Source organism: Globicephala melas, chromosome 13 (genome assembly GCF_963455315.2).
Source record: "Globicephala melas chromosome 13, mGloMel1.2, whole genome shotgun sequence".
NCBI classification, from domain to species: Eukaryota; Metazoa; Chordata; class Mammalia; order Artiodactyla; family Delphinidae; genus Globicephala; species Globicephala melas.
The window spans coordinates 25819572-25839428 of NC_083326.1; the positions used below are offsets into that span (position 1 = coordinate 25819572).

Consider the following 19857-nt stretch of genomic DNA (forward strand, 5'->3'; position numbering starts at 1 on the left):
CATTATCTTATATATAATTTCTAGTCCCTACTTTTAGCAGAGTCAGAACAACAGCCTTCATTTGGTTTGTCATCGTGACAGAAAAACAAAAAAAAATGGTTAAAATAGTTAAAAATAGTTACCATTAGCTTTGAGGCCATAATACTTGATGAGTAATACTTTTAATTAACATCAAATCAAATGGCATTTGGCTGAGAATTCCATTCATGGTGTAAAGTAAATGGAAAATGATATGTTTTAATTGAATTAAATAGCATAATGAAAAATAAAATCAATGTTATTGATTTTAAAGCATTTTATTCAATAAAATTCTTCCTCCCCCCACTAAAATTTACGTTATTAATTCTACTCTATCAGTGACATTTCCCCTTAACCTGTTAACCTTCAGACAACACAAAATGACTGTTAGATGAAGACATTGGTGATTGACACCTGGAACAGGAGTGGTTGTTCATTGGCAACAGTGCTTGAACATGAACGATGATGTATGATGAGCATATGCATGTTGTTAATTAGAATGTACTTAGAAGGATGATAGTCAGACTCTTTGCTCTAGGGGAAGAGGATGAAGCAGTTGTTTTAAAATTATGTTTTCTTTACACTGGGACTTGGGCTTCTGTTGGGAAGCTAAAGAGGGGGAGGGCTGGCTCCCTGACTTGTATTACAGCAGTTTTTGTTTAATCTGTTCTACAGAATGGGAGTTCATGGAAATGTACTTTGAAAAGAGGGCTTCTCTGTTTTTTTTTTTAAGTAGTAAATTGAAATGTACCAGTAAAAAGAATTAAAACATGGGAGTTTTTTTGTAAGCTGGTTGAAAATTACTTTTTCTATCAAAGTAATGTAGCATTGCTTCCTGAGTCAGCAGTATGATGATGTGGTATGCCCCAAATCTGATTTCATGCATTTCATAAAGGACTTTGCACACGCGATCAAATCCATCTCAATGTAAAGGAGACCTCGAGGCTAATTTTATGATATTTTTCGTCTAGTGTGTCACTTTATGTCGACTTTTCGACTAACTTGTGTGTCTTTTCTTTGTGTTCAAAGGTTTTATACCGTTTTTATTTTCTTCCCAGGTTATGTGTGCCCAGTGAGCCACCCCTGACACAAGAAGCATCATCAGCACTTTATTAGTGATGGATACTGAGAAGAAACCAGAGAATGATGAGGATGACAGTGTAAACAAAGAAGCAAAAGACTTGAGAAATAGTTCACCCCATGATGTAGATTGTGGGCCTGTATCTGAGGTGATAGCAGATTCCTCTGAAAATTCCACAAGCAAAAGAGGCTTTTTAGAGTCATCGGACTTTGACAGCGCTGTCGTGGGGAATGATGGAAATGAACACGCTTCCAAGAGAATGAAATTAGCTGAGGCAGAGCCCCTCCAGTCAGGAGAGCTGGGCATCCCTGGGTCAGAGAGGCCTGAGGGCTCAGGCCCGGAAGCGGGTGTCCCGTTGACGGGGACAGGGGTGGGGGCCCTCCTTAGTGACCCTGATGGAGGCGTGTGTCTTCCTGGTGCCTTTGCCGCCCCCTGCAGTGTTAGCCCCACGGACGCTGCTTCTCTGGAAACAGATGCTGAGAAGAAGCCCGCTCAGGAAATGGTTTTCCTTGATCCAGGAAGAGAGCTTCCCTTCCCTCAGAACGAGATGCCTGCGAGCAGTACCCTCGGAAGTGTGGATGCAGTTCTGCAGTGCGGCGCATGTGGTCACTCGTTTGTTTCCTGCTCCGATTTGGAGAAGCATGCCGAGTGTCACATGCAGCAGCCTGAGGACCACGCCTGCGGCCCCTGTGGCCACAAAGCAGAGAGCAGCACGGCCTTACATGTGCACGTCAGGCAGGCGCACGGGCCGCAGAGGGTCTTTTCTTGTGACCTCTGTGGCTTTCAGTGTGTGGAGGAGAACCTGTTGAACGCACACTGTCTCGGCAAAACACATCTCCGGCGTCAGAACCTTGCTGCTCGTGGAGGGTTTGTACAGATCTTAACCAAACAGCCTTTTCCTAAGAAGCCATGTCCCATGGGAACAAAAAGTGTTCGCACAAAGCCAAGAGCGTCTAAGCCAATAGCAAAGAATGGCGGTTCAAAAGGATTACGAAACGTTGGAAGCAAATTTAAAGATTTCAGAGGAAGCATTTCTAAACAAAGTGGAAATGGCAGTGAGTTGCTGGTTGAAATGATGCCATCCAGGAGTACTTCACCAGAAAAAGTAGAGATTGTTGAAGAAAATGTAACCTCCCTCGATATACCTCGGAATCCTGAAAACCAGAGTAAAAAGTTAGGAGCCTTAGTCACCTCAGAGGGTCTCCTAGAGAAATTGGAATCTACCAGAAACACCCTCCAGGCAGCCCACGGTGTCAGTACGTCCTCAAGACCCAGACCTGAGCGGAACGTCCTCATGCTGGGCAGCAGCTTCCGACGACGCAGCGGCGCTTTCGCCCTAAGGGGCCAGGCGAAGAAAAGGTTCACTCTTTTAGGAGTTAACAAAAGAGGCACTACTGAAACTCAGAGGCTGTGCTTGAAACACTTTAGAACACAGATGAAAACAAGTGATGCTGAGTCAACACCCCAGCATGCAGAAACCAGTGGCAGCGTCCAGGGTCTGTGCGTCACATCCGCAGAGACCCAGGACCTGAAGCAAGACAGGAGAAGCTCCCATCTCCCATGCTCCTTTGACTCGGTGACGGTGAGGCTGCCTTCTGATGACCAGGTGTTGTGTACGTGTACAGACTGTGGACACACAGCCACAAACAGGACAGAGTTGGAAATCCATGTGAAGAGGAGCCACGCAGGAGAGATGCAGTCTCACTGCCAGACATGTGGCTTTTCCAGTGCGTCCAGGAGGGACTTGGATGCATACTCGCACAATAACCAGCATCAGCAGACCGCCCCCGGCCTCAGTTGTCAGTGTTGTTCCTTTACTTCCTTGAATGAAATGTACCTGAGAGACCACATGAAGGAAAAGCACAGTAGGGGTTTCCTTTGCACGCCTTGTGATCTGTGCTTCTCGTCTGAGAAAGACATGGAGGAACACAAGACAACTGAGAAGCACATTCACTTGTTGGGTCAGCCAAAGACTTCTCAATCATTTAACAATGATTTGGTTTTACAGACTTTACCTTTAAGTACTTTAGAATCAGAAAATACAAAAGATTCTGTGAGTGAGTCAGGAAAAGCAGCTCAGGAAGAGCCAGTTCAGTCCAGGGTAAGCCATGGAAATGAAGTAAGACATGCGAATAAGCCTCAGTTTCAGTGTAAGAAGTGTTTTTATAAAACAAGATCTTCCACTGTTCTCACAAGACACATAAAGCTCCGCCATGGTCAAGACTATCACTTTCTGTGTAAGGCATGTAATCTTTACTCATTGAGCAAAGAAGGAATGGAGAAACACATTAAGAGAAGCAAACATCTTGAAAATGCTAAGAAAAATAATATTGGCTTAAGCTTTGAAGAATGTATTGAAAGGGTCTGCATAGGTGCAAATGACAAAAAAGAAGAGTTTACCATTTCTGGGAATGGAAGGATAGAAGGCCATGTGGAAGGTGTGCAATTCCAGGAGCACACCTGTCTCGACAAGAGCATCCTCCTTCCCCAGGAACTGTCACACTCTGGTGTAATCACCAAAGAGGCTGAATTAACTTTGACCACTGCCCCAAAGAGAGGGAGACCTAAAGGTAACATCTCACGGACGTGTTCACACTGTGGTCTTTTGGCCTCGAGTATTACAAACTTGACCGTGCACATTAGACGAAAACACAGTCACCAGTACAGTTATTTATGCAAAGTGTGTAAGTATTATACTGTAACTAAGGGAGACATGGAACGTCATTGTGCCACCAAGAAACATAAAGGACGTGTAGAAATAGAAGCGAGTGGAAAACCAAGTTCAGATATCATTGTTGGCCCGGAAGGGGGGAACCCTGAAGCCTGTAGGAAGAACACCACTTCAGCAGTTTCGGATGTACCTGCCAACGAGTCAGCTGAAGCAGACACCTCTGTTTCGGAAAAGCCAGTACTAGAGCAAGGGAATCCAGTTGAAGTCGACGTTGAGAATGTATTTCATTCTACAGATGGGGAAACTAACGGTCACATTCTTGAGAGAAAGGAACAAACGTCTCTAGAACCAGAGGACCTTATCCATCAGGGCAATGCCTGCTCCCAGGGAGATGACACAGGTACAGGAGATGACAAATGTGCGCGCTGTGAGTTTAACGCTTACGCTTCTCCTTCTCTAGAACTGCACATAAAACGGAAACATACAAGAGAGTTTGCGTTTTATTGCATGGCGTGTGATTACTATGCTGTGACTCGGCGGGAGATGACCAGGCACGCAGCAACAGAAAAACATAAGATGAAAAGGCAGTCTTACCTGAACTCTTCTAACGTAGAAGCCAGTTCTGCAGAAATGTCCAAAACCATCATTATTCCTGAAGGGCAGCATCAGCAAAGTTCTGAAGAATTTCAGATAATTTCAGACCAACCCTCTGAAACTCTCAGAACTAGAAATGCTGCTGATTGTTCTATTTTGGATGAGAATACTAATTTAGATATGTCCAAAGTACTCTGCGCTCCTGGCTCTGTAGAAATTGAGACTGAGGAAGAATCTAATCTCAGCGAAGATCATTCCTTTTGTGAAGCTTTCCAGCCGCCCCTTGCCAAGGATAAAGTTACAAAACCGGAGGAGATGGTGTCCCTTAATATTTCCTCTAATTATGGCTCCCCAGGCAACTTTCAGAATGAAAATTCAGGAAGCTCAGCTTTGAATTATGAGACAGCAAAGGAAAACCACAGTATGTTGAATGACGTCAGTGATCCAGACACACATTGCAAGAGTGATGGCGGAAACGTAGGGGACAAGGCAGATAAAGTCCTTGGCAAACGTGTGTGCCCCGGAGCTCTAGAAGGAGAGCATTCGGCTGAGAGCACCATGCTGAGAGCAACTGGAGAAGAGCTCAACCTGGGTGGCAGTGGTCAGAACAAAGTTGGAAGTGTGCAGAGTTCAGGGGATTTGAAAGATGTGCCAGAAGATCCCGTTCTAGAGAATAAGGAGATTCTGATGAATTCCCAACATGAAAGTAAAATAATTTTGGAAGAGGATGGTCCAGCTTCTGATAGCACCGTTGAAAATACTGATGTTTATGAAACTATAATCAGTATTGATGATAAAGGACAAGCCGTGTACAGTTTTGGCCGGTTTGATTCTTCCATCATAAGGATAAAGAACCCCGAAGATGGGGACCTGTTAGACCAGTCTGAAGAGGGGCTTATAGCAGCAGGAGTGAGAATGAGTGAGTTGCCCTTAAAGGACTGTGCTCAAGGTGTGAAAAAGAAGAAATCCGACGGCGGTTCCTTTGCCGAATCCACACGAATTCGTTGTGATGACTGTGGCTTCTTAGCAGATGGTTTGAGTGGACTGAATGTTCACATAGCCATGAAGCATCCTACAAAAGAGAAACACTTCCACTGTCTGCTGTGTGGAAAGTCGTTCTACACGGAGAGCAACCTCCATCAGCATTTGGCCAGTGCTGGTCACATGAGAAATGAACAGGCCAGCGTCGAGGAGCTTCCCGAGGGAGGGGCCACCTTTAAATGTGTCAAGTGTACAGAGCCCTTTGATTCTGAACAGAATTTATTTCTGCATATTAAAGGGCAGCATGAGGAACTGCTCCGAGAGGTGAATAAGTACATAGTGGAAGACACTGAGCAAATCAACCGCGAGAGAGAGGAAAATCAGGGGAACGTTTGCAAGTATTGTGGGAAGATGTGTCGCAGTAGCAATTCGATGGCATTCCTAGCACACATTCGCACTCACACAGGTATGTAAAGTGCAGCAAATCTCTCTTTACCCACCAGGTGCAGAGGAGTGATAGAGTTCGGACATTTGTTCCCATCCAAATGTGGAGTCCTTAACTGCATTTGCCAGTCGGCCTCCACCCAGTTCACCTCCCACTGCCCCGTGGCTCTGGACGCTGCCATAGTCTTTGTTGACACTTAACATTTCTTAAGGTAATTAATTGAGCCTTAGTGATTCCAAAGGCACGATGTTTGGCAGATCTCTTTTATCAAGAAGCCTAGTCCCTCTGATGCGTTTGTTAAATTCCTGTCTCTCACAGCTTTTCAGTTGTCTCTAAGTCCTAGTTGTTTGGTTTTCCAGGGTGTCTATTAAGTGGCACTTTGGGTTTCAGAGGACATATTAAGTGGCTTTTGAAGAGTGGAATATGAAAATTTTCTTACAGTTTTAGGGATTTAAATGTATTCATTGCCAGATAGTTTATATACCAAAGTGTAACTCCCAGGCAACAAGATTCTGCTTTCAAGGATCAAAATTAGTGAACACTTTTCAAAGTTAATATGTCCTGGGGATTTGGTTTGCATGGAGGTAGCACTTGATTTAATTTCTGTGCTGTCACATGTAGTGTTCCATTTTAATGTTCAATTTTAGGTAGAAATTTTTTTAAAAAACTTTTTGTGGAAAATACATAAGCCACTATTCTAAATTTATGTTAAAATTCACTGCAGTGTTTCTATAAACCTGCCATACATTCTTTGTTTTAAATGGACAGCTTTTCTAAATCATTGTGCTCTGCTTAGACAAGTTCTGTCTCCATGGTTGAATTTATGAGTGGATTTGAATAATAAATTCACATTTCAATGAACATATTTTCATTAAAACTGTAAGGTTTATTTTACTGTACTTTTAAATAATGGCTTATTATTAAAGATATACTTTAAATTCATGCAGTTTTTGAAACTTAGTGCACGGTTACAAGGAGGAAGACAAAAGGGTATGAAACATTATTAAGAGTTTAGGGTGATTAAAGATAGATAAAAGTTTTTCTCTGAAGAAAGTAACAGGGCAACCTGCATAAGGTTAATCTAGGTAAGTATAAACATTGTACTCTTGATCCCAGCTCTTCCCATGTAGTAGAACCACCCCTGGAGAGTAAGGTCAAATACTTATTTGTTGGCCTTATTAATACCTCTGTCGGTACCATGTTGCCGCTCACTTTCTGAAATGATAGGTTTTAGAAATCAGGCTCGTTCATGTGTGCAGAAAATAGGTTCTTTCTTAACGTGCCCTCTTAAGGCAGATAAAACTGAATAAAACTAAGAGGAAGATGCTAATGGAGCTCTTTTTAGAATTCTTTATGCAACTGTCTGGTCAAGACATGTTGCTTATAATTGATGTGTCCATTACTTGAATTCTCTTGTAATTATAGTCAATAAGTCTTGTAAATGTGTTAACGCTCACTAAAAGCACACAAATTCAGGAACAGAGTAAGGCTAACAATTTAAAATAATCAATGTAGGCATTTCAGCACTTAATTTCCCTTGTGTGTTGATAGCTGATCATTCTTAATCCATTAAGATTTATTTAGTCGTTTACAATGCAAAATAGGTTTGCACTGGTCACTTGTGCCATTTGAAAATGTCCACCAGGTTAAGTGCAGAATGTAGTCCATTAGTCTTCCTTGGCTATATGTATTAATTGCATTTAAAATCAAGTTAATGTGGATGTGAAAGTGAGGTAACTATCAATATGTGACAGAGTAACCCTACTTATATAAGTTACATCATTGATTGTAACATTTAGTAAAAGTTAGCATACTTTTTAACATCTCCTGTTGGCTTATCAGCAAGTACATTTTTATGGTGTTCTGAGGCACCGCAAAGAGCTCTCTTCCTGAGTCCCCAGTGCCAGCCGACATTTCAATTTTGCAAGTCATTTTTTGCGGGGAGGTTGCTCTCCAGGTTTTAATCCAAGGCTTTTTTGTTGTTGTTGTTGTTTTCTTTTGTTTTTTTTCCTGGGGGCATCTTAAAAAGAATTGCTTCTCTGATACTTTGCTTATGTCCATGAAATAGTAATTCAGGGACTGTTATTAATGGTTAACTGGAAAAGGGCTTATTCTTCCAATCCCTGTTTTCATATTTTGTGATTTACTATATGTTTTATGTAACCTTTTCTTCCCATCCTTAACACGATAAAAGCAGCACTTGAAGAAACAAATGAGTTTTGGTTATCAAGGATTGTGGGAAAAAAGCCTCCCAGAGTTTTCCTGAGTGCTCGCTGGTATGAAGCCATCCACATGACCAGAAAGTGCAGCGTCTCCTTTCCCTTTGCGTTAGTAATACAGGAAAAGCTGTTCATTTTCTCTCCGGCATTGTTCTGGTAGTTAGAGCTTTAATTTCCTATACCAGAGGTCATTAAGTCGGAAGACTGTCTGAAGCCCTTAACTTCCTGTTCAGAGCGTGCTGGTCTCTGGCGCTATTTGGAAATGTCCACACGTGGGAGAACATTAGGGCTGGTGGTGTTTGTACCTTAATAAGTGACGGTTTAGAAGCCAGAACAGCTTGGGAAGAGGCGGTTAGGGGGAGTTAGTGCGTTGAGTTTAAGCGCAGTGAGGGCAGGGCCTCTGCTTTGCTCACTGCTTCACCCCCATGTGGTGCTGGCTTTCAGTGCTGTTTGTTGAATGAAGGAGTAAACAGCTGAGCAGAGGAACCAGTGAAGTGTTCAGTGTAGGGAGGATTGTGGAGTGGAGAAGCATTAATTAGATAATGGGTTGTATCCATATTACTTGATTCTTTAAGACCTAAAGTCTTCTTATGATTTTTTAAGTGTCAGTGTCACGTCCATGTATACATAGCAGTTGGCAGTGAATGAAGTTGAGGAAGGCCAGTGCAGGTCTGAGGGGGAGGCTTTGTTTTTAAAGTCTTTGGAATTATTTAGGTAACATTGTGAGGTGCCAGAAAGCTAGAGACCCTCTTTCATTTTTCCCTTTCAGAAAACCTCACAGGCCAAATTAAAACAAAACAAAAACTACTGAGGGTAATGCTGTCTCATGGAGTGGGACTATTTAAAATAATATTGACAGTTTGTAATAATCTCAATATGCCTGAAAGACAAATTTAGAAATATGTGGTCTTACAAATTTTGCCTTAAAAATACTATGCCTGGATTCATTTTGGAATGGGCCTAGCAGGCTTAAAAATGGAAACGCTGTCAGGAAAAAAAATGGGACATTTCTTGTTTTCTTATACAGAAAAATGTTACCCCTAGTCCCGTAGTATTAGAATTTTTATGGCCAGGAAGGAGATGTTAACACATCTCTGCATGTAAGATACAAAAAGTAGTCAGGGCCTCTGTGATTTCTACATGGAAACAGTCAACAGGGTGACTCGTGGATGTGTTGTCAGCACACCAGCAGTGATGGCTGAAACCCGAAGGAACTGCGGTTTCCACCAGGGAGCCACGGACAGTCCACTGAAAGCGCTGAAGGTCTGTGTCCGGCCCCCGTGGCCCGTGTGCTGCCACACAGAGGAACTCACACCCTGTAGTGCAGAGCGAGCACACAAGGGCTTGAGTCACGAGATATTTTGGATCCTTTCACCAAAATTGTAGTAATACACGTGTTGAGAGAGCTTTATCTTCTTCGTTTAGAGTCCTGATGTTATTGTTGATTAATAATTTCCTAATTACCTTTAGTGCAGTTTAATTTAAAGTACAGGTGAATTGGTTCTTCTCACTGTTTTCTTTTACAAGTCCCTTTATAGAATGCTGTGTCAAGATGAAATGTTTCAAAGTAGTGATAGGCTTAGTTTTATCAGAATCATTTAAATAAACTGTAGTCTCTAATGTGACTGATAGAATGTGATTGCTGTAAGCCGCAGTCTCAACCTGCTTTTGACATTTAAACATATAAAGCTGACGAGATACAACCATTCAGGTGCTAAATATATTTTACCTCTATTTCTAACAGTAGAAATGGAAGTATTAGAAGATCTGGCTTCATTGTCTCTGAACTGTGAAATATTCAACTTTGCCCGTGCTTAGTACTGTTGACTTTTTTATTTCTGTTAGAAGATTAAAATTAAATGCTTCACTTTTTTTGTCAGCTTTTGGGAATTAAATTGAAATTTAAGACTCAAAGTTTTTACTGAGCGCTTCAATTTCAGCACAGTATTCTTGGAGGATTTTTTTCAAGGGCATTGCGCAAAGTTCCATTGATCAAAAATGATTTACTGCAACTTTTTTATTTGAGCTCTTTTTGTATATTTATTAAAGTCCACATATTTCATATTCTGTCTAACTGTATTAGAAGAGGTACTTCACCAAGTAGGTACTAAACATGCTATGAAAAATTTGGAAACATTGTACCAATTTTAAACTGTGTTTTTTTAAATGATTTTATTTCCTTGAGGATTTAAAGGTTAGAATTAGAAAATGGTATATATGTGTTACACTTTGAAAGAGTGTTGCTTCTTGTTAATATGGGTACTGATTATCAATTAGTAACTATTTTCCAGTTAGAATCTACCTATTATTGACAGTAAGTTTGTGGACTCTTGAAATAATTTTGTCTCCTCATTTTTTGAGTATAGATTAATCTTATTTCTTTATGAAATAAAAAAATTGTTGGTACTGTGCCTTTTATGTTGAAATGTTCTTGAAATCAACAATAGCCATAATGTCAGTAATTCTGATTTGCTGAATCATCACAGATTTTTGGCTCTAAAATGATCATAAAAGCAAATAATTTATCCACTATATATTCTTATATTGTATGGTATTGAAAGAGTAATATTGTGAATAATTTGGGATGTTAGAAAAAAAACTGAAATATTAATGTGAAAAAATTCAAAGCTGTAGAAATATGAGGGAACGGGGATGTGGCCACTGAGAAATTTATTTGATAAGAAATATATTTTTAAAAAACATCAGCTACTCTGTATGCATTTATGTTTTAAAAATGTTCCATTTAAAATGTTAAATGACTTTTAAAACTATTTTTGTGAATTGTAAGAAAAATATTTGAAATTATGTAGCTCATCTCATCTGCTTAGTACTGCTCAGGTGTATCACCTTTGACTTTAAATTTTAGAAATGTTATTGAAAGTTAGAAATACTCATTGGAACATTAAAGTCTTCTTGGTGGAATAATTGTGGAATGCGTGTCTGTTCAAGTTAGAAAGGAATGCAGGTATTCCATTTGGGGGACAGAAATTTGTAATTAGATTATAAGTATGATTTAAGATCTGGGCCTCTTTTAAAACTTTATCAGTAATGTATTATTCAAATTCAAATCATACTTTATGTTAAATTTATTTAGGATCAAAACCATTCAAGTGCAAGATATGCCATTTTGCAACAGCTCAGCTTGGCGATGCCAGAAACCATGTCAAAAGGCACCTTGGGATGAGGGAATACAAGTGTCATGTCTGTGGGTGAGTAAATTGAAACCGTCTCTACCGTGGTGAGCCAGGAAGCATGTGCAGGGTATCCATTGTTTCAGAATTCAAAACTGATAGGAGTAAGAGTGGCTAAAATTATGCATGCGTATCCTTCTTTCCATTGTTATGGTAAATTCCTTAAACACAGTTATGACATTCTTCTCCCACTTCTAATCCTGTACTGAAGATGAGCAATTTTATGGGCTACAAGGTCAATTTGAACCTGTAATCTGTAAATTGACTAAATTATAGGATGTTCATTCATATTGCCAGAGAGAAGTGTAAATTCCATTTAAAGACATAAAAAAATACATAATATAGCTTCAGTATTGTATATGTATGTTTTTTTTTCTTTTGCTATACCGCTTTAATTTTAATCACATTAATGGCTCTTTGGATACATTGGACACATTCTATAAGGAAAAAAGCAGAAAAAGATTTAATTTCAGAGAACTGATTATTGCAGGGATGAAGCTTAAAAAACCAGTGTATAATGTAGGTTTTTGTGTAACGTTATTTCAAAACTTGTTTTTTTCTGTTTTAGTTAATGGCTCTTTCCTCTAAAGAATCATTCACAATCTTTAATTGTCACTCAAATGTGTTGCATTTAATAGGAAGCAATGAGACGCCTTAATGCAACACTAATTAATTTAGCAGAAATGTTTGAAAGGTTTTAAAATGCCATGGCATCTATGGTATATCATAGGACATTCAGAGCTGGATTTTAATACCTTACTTCTGATTAAAAGTATATTTTAATGCTGTTATGCTAGAGAAATTAACTAATAAGTGCATCGTATAAAAACACTTTATGTGAAACCTGAGGAACCTGCAGTTCTTATGGTTAATTCACAAAACACTTCGGATTCAATTAAATTATGCAATGCGTACATGTTTTTTATACATATATATATATATATATATATATGTATAAAAAACTCTCCCGTTGCGGAGCACAGGCTCCGGACGCGCAGGCTCAGCGGCCATGGCTCACGGGCCCAGCTGCTCCGCGACATGCGGGATCCTCCTGGACCGGGGCATGAACCCACGTCCCCCGCACTGGCAGGTGGACTCTCAACCACTGCGCCACCAGGGAAGCCGCGTACATGTTATATTAAGTTTATTTTTTCAGTGGAAGATTCTTCTGGTTAGCACTACTGTGTAAATATCTTTTAAGTCAAAAACAGTTTCTGTTTTTTAATGGACTGTACATTTCATCCCAGGATGCAGTTGCATTTTTTGACCCTTAAGATAGTTTTACAAATAACTTTGCAAGCAGTTTTATTAACCATGGCCTGTGATTTATTCATTGGCAGAATTGATGGTTCAGTGACTTGGAGCTAAAGTAAATGAAGATGAACCTTTGCCCTGAAGCCCCCTGAACATCAGTGGGAGAATGAGTTTTGTTGCTACTGATTTTAGCTGCAAGGGTCGAGTGCCACATGGTTCATTTAATTGCTCCAGGTCTCGGAATTTTAAAAGATACCTCATTTATTGTTTTTACCATGTGAGTTATAGGATAGAGGAAGGCCCTGACTCCAATGAAAATTTGTGCTATGACAATAAGCAGTTTCTTCTTTGTGTCTGCAAAATAAGGAAATAATTTTTGCATACTATGTTATTAGAAACCTAATTCCATTCATTTTTTATTAGCGTTACCAAAACCTGGAAAGAGAAGAAGAAACTTTCAGAGAGCAGTTTCTGACATATGTAGCGTCAAAAACAATGTCTGATTGATTGGCTTTGGTTGTGTGATTTGAGCAGTGCACACTTGCTTAGCTCATTGCTTAGCATGTACAACTGGCATGTTGCACTAATGGTTTATATAGTGATTCCCAAGTAAAGAATTATAAGTACATATAGCTATGTTGAGTTTTATATGGCTGTCAGAGAAGTCTACGTGTGTGTGTGTATACATAGAAAAATCAATCTAGATTCTCAAATTGTATCACTTAAAATTACAATAGTCGTTGAATTTTATTTGAACAAGAAATAATAGTTCTCTTAATTTTTTATGTGAAATTTGATTTAAAAGTCACATAACAGTTACTTGTACAGGGTAGATATTTTTACAGTGAAGCTAAAAGTTCTGAAGAATTTCAGTAAACTGCAGAATGCCTATCGACCTATGTAGCTGACACAGAACAATAATGAGTTAAATACCCTTTAATGCTAAAGAAAAAGTATCATAGGTTGTTCTGTATTCCATGTGTTTCAAAGGGATAGAGCAGAATGTAGGTTAAAAATTAAAGTAAAAAACGTTAAAAAAAAAAAAGAGAGAATTGGCTATCAGATTAGTGGCAGTAGAGAGCACTGGTACATTAACATGACTGACAATGTCAATTCATTATCATTGATTGCTAAATAATCTTAGAAATGCTCAGTGGACCTATTAGTTCCTGAACATAAGCAGCTTATGCTGCATTTCTTCATTAGCTTTAATTGCTATAAATTTTACCTTTTAAAAAATCATGCTTTAAAAGGTGAAGTGATCTTTCAGGAACATTAACTCTATAATTTTGTCACAAACAGAAGGTCTTGCACTATGTTTTGTTTTCTTCAGTAGTTAGTATCTTAGTGTCTGTTTTAGAATTTTACTAATAACCCCTTCACTGTTTGAGTTGTAAGAAATAAACGGTTTTTCAAACAGTTCTGTTAGAGTAATAATACATGAAAACAGTGGGGCAGGCACATTTTTGAAGTGAAATTGTTACTCACAGTGTTCTACTATTTTTCCTTAGTTACCTCTTGAAAAAAATCTTATATTCTATGGTGAAATTGATGAAAACAACAAACAGTACATTTTGTTGAAAAGACATCAGTATTAATGTTTCAGTTTATTTGTAATTGTATGACTTCTTTTTCATATCTTTAAGATTTTAGATGCTCATCAAATATGTATCATATATTATTTACTAAGGCTTAATTTAAGGGTTGTGCATTAGCTACTCCTTTAATAAAAACTGCCTTTTAAACTTTTATTTCAGTTGTTTGAACCTACACTGATCTTCTTTGAATTTTTAAGCTCAATTTTAAGATCTCTCTGTCCCCCTCATCGGCAAATCTAGCCACAGTATATCATGGATTTGAGTCATTTGACCAAAGAGGCTGAATGTATTGTATTCGATGTCTAATTCCTAATGCTAGCTGGGATTCAGAATTCAAGATTTAAGTTTTGTTTACCCATGGTTTACATGCTTTATGTCAGGGTATAGGTTTCAGAAATGTATTGCTCTGCACTCCCTGTTTTAAGAACATGTTATAGATAACTTCATTTAAAAGCCTTTCATTTTACTTTCACTTTTAGGAGGAGCACTTTTTGAATTACAGTTTCTTAATGTTTTTCTTACTTCTGAGCATGACCCCAAGAGGAATTTTATAGAATATAGGTGAATTTATATTTAGCACTTGTTGGATAGTTAACATGAAAATGTGCTATGGGTCGGACATAGGGCTTAGTGGGGGAGAAAATAAAAAATAATAGAAAACACCTTATATAGAAGTTAATAATTTTGTTGGGAACATATGTTTAAAAATAGGTAAACACATTTTTCCTAAGTCCGTGATCTTTACCTTTGCTATTTTTCGTAGTCAAGAACTTAAAAATCTCAGTGGCTGAAGAACATCATTGTGGAAACCATGTTTTGTTAAATTCATTTACATTTATTTTAGTAATCTCTTCCTCCGTGTGTGTACACACATACACACACACATTAGTGTATATATAATACTCTCAGTAATAAATAGTATTTAAGCAGTGCTGTGTTTTAGTGTACAGCTTAATTAGCAGTCGTTTCATTTGTTGATCTCAGTTTCATGAGATTGTTTATCTCATGTTCATTATCCCATCGTACAGATGGTAAACCTGAGAGTAAAAGTATTTTTAGTGATGGAGTTAAATTATGGGCTAGTAATGGTAGACCACTGTTTCCTTCCTTTAACTGTACCTTTTCTTTATTTCTCTGCTTTTGTAATATCTGTTGTTTTAGTTACTGATTTTAATTTGTACTTATTTTTTTTCTCTCTAGGTTGTTTTCTCTAGCATGTGATAGCTGTAACTTCCAGCCCCCAGCCACTTTTGTTTTCTGCTTTTGCTCAGACTTACATTATTCTAAAAAATTGCTTGCACTGTATTTTATTTTAATATTCTGGTATTCAGTCTCTTTCGCTCTCTCTCTCTTTTTGGTCTCTCTCTGTTTCACTTTTCTCATATTAAAGTGTTGTTTTAAATAATTTTATTATTTTTCCTCATTGTTCTTTATGTGTTGATAATTTATTGCACTTGAGTTGTTACAGATTGAACATGTTAGTATCATAGAAATAAGTGCCTAAAAAAGAGAAGATTTTATTGTCTTTCCATTAGGGTGAGAGGGGTAAAATTGATCTTCTTGGGTTATGGTTTTTGTTTTTCATTACTAGTTACTACAAAAAAAGACTAAGTAGAAAATTAGTAAGTAGCCTGTGAGTTCAGTAAACCCGGGAAATGATACTTAACTTTTGTATGCCATTATTCACAAAAACCCCAGTATGCATGATTTAGGGGTTATGTTATTTTCTGACCGCTTTCCCTGTGTCTAGTCTTGAATCTTGTATATAAACAGTTGAGTAGTACTTACCTAATCAGGAGAGAATAGGGCATTTACTAAATCTGTCACCTCTGGGTTCATGAAAAGATTCTAGACATTTTCTATTGTGTATTAATGTGCTTATGAACTGTTTATTCTTAGTTGGTTTAAGAAACCTTAAGTAGAAAGTTACTAATGCAGCAAAACTCTTTTTGTGTGTGTGTGTGGCATTACCTAGTTTTTGTGCATTAGAAGGGATCTCTATGTAGATGATTATAATGTCACTTTCTGACCTTTGCAGCTTGAATAATTGTAAATCATTGCTTCATAACGTGTCAGAGAATGTCTGTACTAGGCAATTAAATGGCAGAATATAATAGACCAAATTATTGCCTGTCATGTTTTCAACAACACAGTTAGTATTTGAGTTACACTTAATCATTACGTGCATTAGCAACTTCATTGGAATCCAGCTTCAGGCTGAGCATGAAATACATTACATTATTTAAACCTCTAATGGTACAAGTCATTTATTTGTGTTGAAGTGTACAACATGCAGAGTTTCATAAAGCAAGGAACACTTGAGAGCTTAATTTATCCAAATCAAAGTCTAAATGCAGATAAACACAAGTGGCAAAAATTAGTAATTTTTATAGGCTGGAAATATTTAAAAATACATGGTTGTGTGTAATTTTAGGCAGCAGGAATAAATTAAAATCACTATTTTTAGTCTGCTCTGAGAATTAAAGCTGTGTATACCTAAATCATTAAGAGCACCATGGGATTGCATTTTTAGCTGAACAATTAATTACAGCCATCATATCTACAGATGTATCCAAATAAAATAAGTTTTTGGTTCGGCTGGTTGTTTTGGTTAAAGAGACATAGAAAAAAAGACATGGATAGAAAAAGTTTGTTTTATATCATGTCATAAATTATGCATGTAACAATATAAAGGGCAGCATCTCTCAATTTTATAAAAAACATCAAAACTAACATTAAAATACTCTTGTTATAAAGGATGTGTTACATATTTTATCTCTATAATATTTTAATGCTTTTTGTTTAATGGTATATTTTTGTCTTTAGTTTGAAAATTTAAAAATCCCACATAATGCTGACTGTCTCTCTTCCTGTCAGTGAGGAGTACCAAATGTACATTGTTAGTTTATTCTTCTGATGTTGAAGTCCTTGAAATACCATTTAAATACTGAATGGATGTTATTTTATATTTTTTATAAACAAATGACTTTTTATTTTGAAAATCTAGGAGATATCTTGGTTATTATATTAAAATAAAATATACTTTTTCTCAGATACGATTGTAGGATATTTTTTAGTGAACTGCTTTGTAAATCCAGGAGAGAGTCGGGGGTATAGTTAGGATAACGGGGAAGAAACAGAAGAAACTGTTTTCCGCCTCTCCTCACAGGGAGAGGAGGGCATCTTCGTCACCACCATATCCTGTGCTCCTTTTTTGTGATAGAGTTTTCTTGAATTTTTGCCTTGGAAGAGTAGGGTCATAGATTTATTCCAAGGCAGTAAGTGTGATCAGCTCATAAGAAAATAGAAATAAAATACACATTGTCATTTGTTGCTGTTGTAGTTGAAAACACTGGCCTCTGTCTCTGAGGTCTTTTCCAGTGAAAAGGTCTTATCTCAGTGACTTAAGTAATTTTTGCTTTATTTTTATTTTAAAATGTTCCATGGTGACTTTAAAATGCTATTGTGGAATCACAGGATTCCTTAGCCCTCCTGATCTCAGGAGTGAAATACAGAAGGGCAGCTACTCCTCTGGTTTCCTTGGCCTGTCCTGTGATTTTTTTTTTTATTTTTATTGTTAACCTGTTTTCTCCCTCCGTCTTCCTGTTCATGTGTTTCTGAAAGTCCTTTACTTTCTACAGGGTTTTGCTCTTTGATTTGTCTGAGACTGAATAGAGGAGGTGTTGGAAATGTAGATACGAGGGAAGTACAACCATTGATTCAGGTATTCATTCATTTCCCATTGGGCAGATTCTTGACAGTTTCCTCTTCAAGTAGGCCCAGGTGGTGCAACGGCCCTGCGGTCACGTGCTCCAAGTAGGAGAGACAGACTCAGAGGCAGACTACAGGGGAAAGAGAGGGGGATGGTGGTCCACAGAGGAGGGGTGCCCAGCTCTGCTTGGGAGCAGCAAGAAAGGCTTCATTCAGAGGATGGGTTTGAGTTGTTTCTCGAAGGATGAGGAGGTATTTATACACAAGGCAAAAAAGGACACTTTTTTATTAGAGGGAACAAAAGAGCAAAAGTAGTGAAGTATGGAATAGCATGGCATATTAAGAACACTGTGAGAAATTCCTGGAGTTTTAAGTGCTTAGAAGGGGTGAAGCGGGGGATTTTTTAAATATTAAATATTTATGGAGCATCAGTATGTGCTGTTAGTCTTTAGGGTTAAAAGATCAAAATGATATCTGCTGCAAATGGATGGAGAAAGCTCAGGTAAAGAAATGCCCAAGTCTTTTCTGACTCTTGTTGCCGATTCAAAAAATATTTCATCAGCTAGGTAGCGTGATGTGAAGGTGAGTGGGGGTTAGGCAGGCAGCCAGGGGCAGCCCATTCCAGGCAGGGCTTTGGGGAGGTTCAGCCAGGAGCATGGCGAGTTCAGGAGCCACAGGGACTTCAGCTCTGCCTGAGGTGGGACTGTAAAGGAAGGCGCAGGTGGCAGGGCCGGATCACAAAACTGTGCCATGCTACGGTGCTGAATGCTGGCCTTTTCCTCTGCTTTCCATCACTTCTTTTTTTTTTTTTTTTACATCTTTATTGGAGTATAATTGCTTTACAATGGTGTGTTAGTTTCTGCTTTATAACAAAGTGCATCAGTTATACATATACATATGTTCCCATATCTCTTCCCTCTTGTGTCTCCCTCCCTCCCACCCTCCCTATCCCACCCCTCTAGGTGGTCACAAAGCACCGAGCTGATCTCCCTGTGCTATGCGGCTGCTTCCCACTAGCTATTTTACGTTTGGTAGTGTATATATGTCCATGCCACTCTCTCACTTTGTCACAGCTTACCCTTCCCCCGACTTTCTTCCTAGTTTTCTAGACTGTGAATAAGCAGTGAAGGGAGGAAATAGAGAGCCTGGCAGGAAGTGAATTACTACTTCAGAATGAAGGGGCATGGGGATTGGCCGTGGGGAATTATTTTTAAGAGAATTTCATTGTTCACAATTTTAATTAGGAATGCTGTTGATTGTGGATAACTGTAATGGATACAGGTTAATACCGGTTCCATATAACCTAATGTAGCATAGTTCCAAATGATAATTACAAGGACACACAGTTATGTGGCCATACTGCAGATGTCCACATGCAACCGGTACATTGAAAACGGACGTTAGAGTTGCTTCCATACACAGTTCATCTGGCAGGGCAATGTAAATTGGGACAGGAAACCATCAATTAAAGAAATATATATATATATATATATATACTGTTTCGTAATGGGTATTATTCTCCTACTTCTTAGTCCTTGGGTATGTAAATGGTTTCTGTTTCTATGGGTTCTGTCTCCATACCCATTGTTCACTTTCACTCATCCCTGGAGCTCCTTTATTCCCCTCGCTGCGACTTGCTTTAGCATTTTACCAAGAATGAGTATAAGGTCTTTGTTATCTACATATTTAGAGCGGCAAGTAAGAACAGTTCCAAACACTGTTTAATGCTACTCTGTAGGTATATGAATTTTTAGAAAATTATTTTGGGTTTGCTGTTCCCTTTCAATTTTAAAAAGTACTGTTTAGTGCTGAGGAGCTATAGGAGTATACTGAGCTGGACCAAAGGATGGTTGTTTTGAAGGACTGATAAGGGGTTAATTAGCATCATAAATACACTGTCAGCTTTACATGTGGTTCATGAGGAGCTAGAAGATTCTTCCTATAAAATCTGGCTAAATGTAAGATCTTCCCTCCTAATCTATTTTAGAAATGCTATTGTAAGTGAAAATGGTCTCATGTTAACACATCTGATAATTTTCGTGATCATATTAGCAAATAAGTATGATTTTTTTTTTTTTTACATTGTGGGCAGTC

The 19857-nt window shown here is 38.3% G+C and overlaps 1 protein-coding gene across 1 annotated transcript in view; it reads left to right on the top strand.

Moving 5' to 3' along the window:
* ZNF407 (zinc finger protein 407) overlaps positions 1-19857 on the top strand; it is a 420308-nt gene that overhangs the window by 23274 nt on the left and 377177 nt on the right. Inside the window, exons 2-3 of the mRNA XM_030868179.2 lie at positions 1077-5811; positions 11104-11218. Of these exons, the coding sequence (XP_030724039.2) occupies positions 1137-5811; positions 11104-11218 (4790 nt within the window). The 5' untranslated portion in view covers positions 1077-1136. The remainder of the gene's footprint in view (positions 1-1076; positions 5812-11103; positions 11219-19857) is intronic.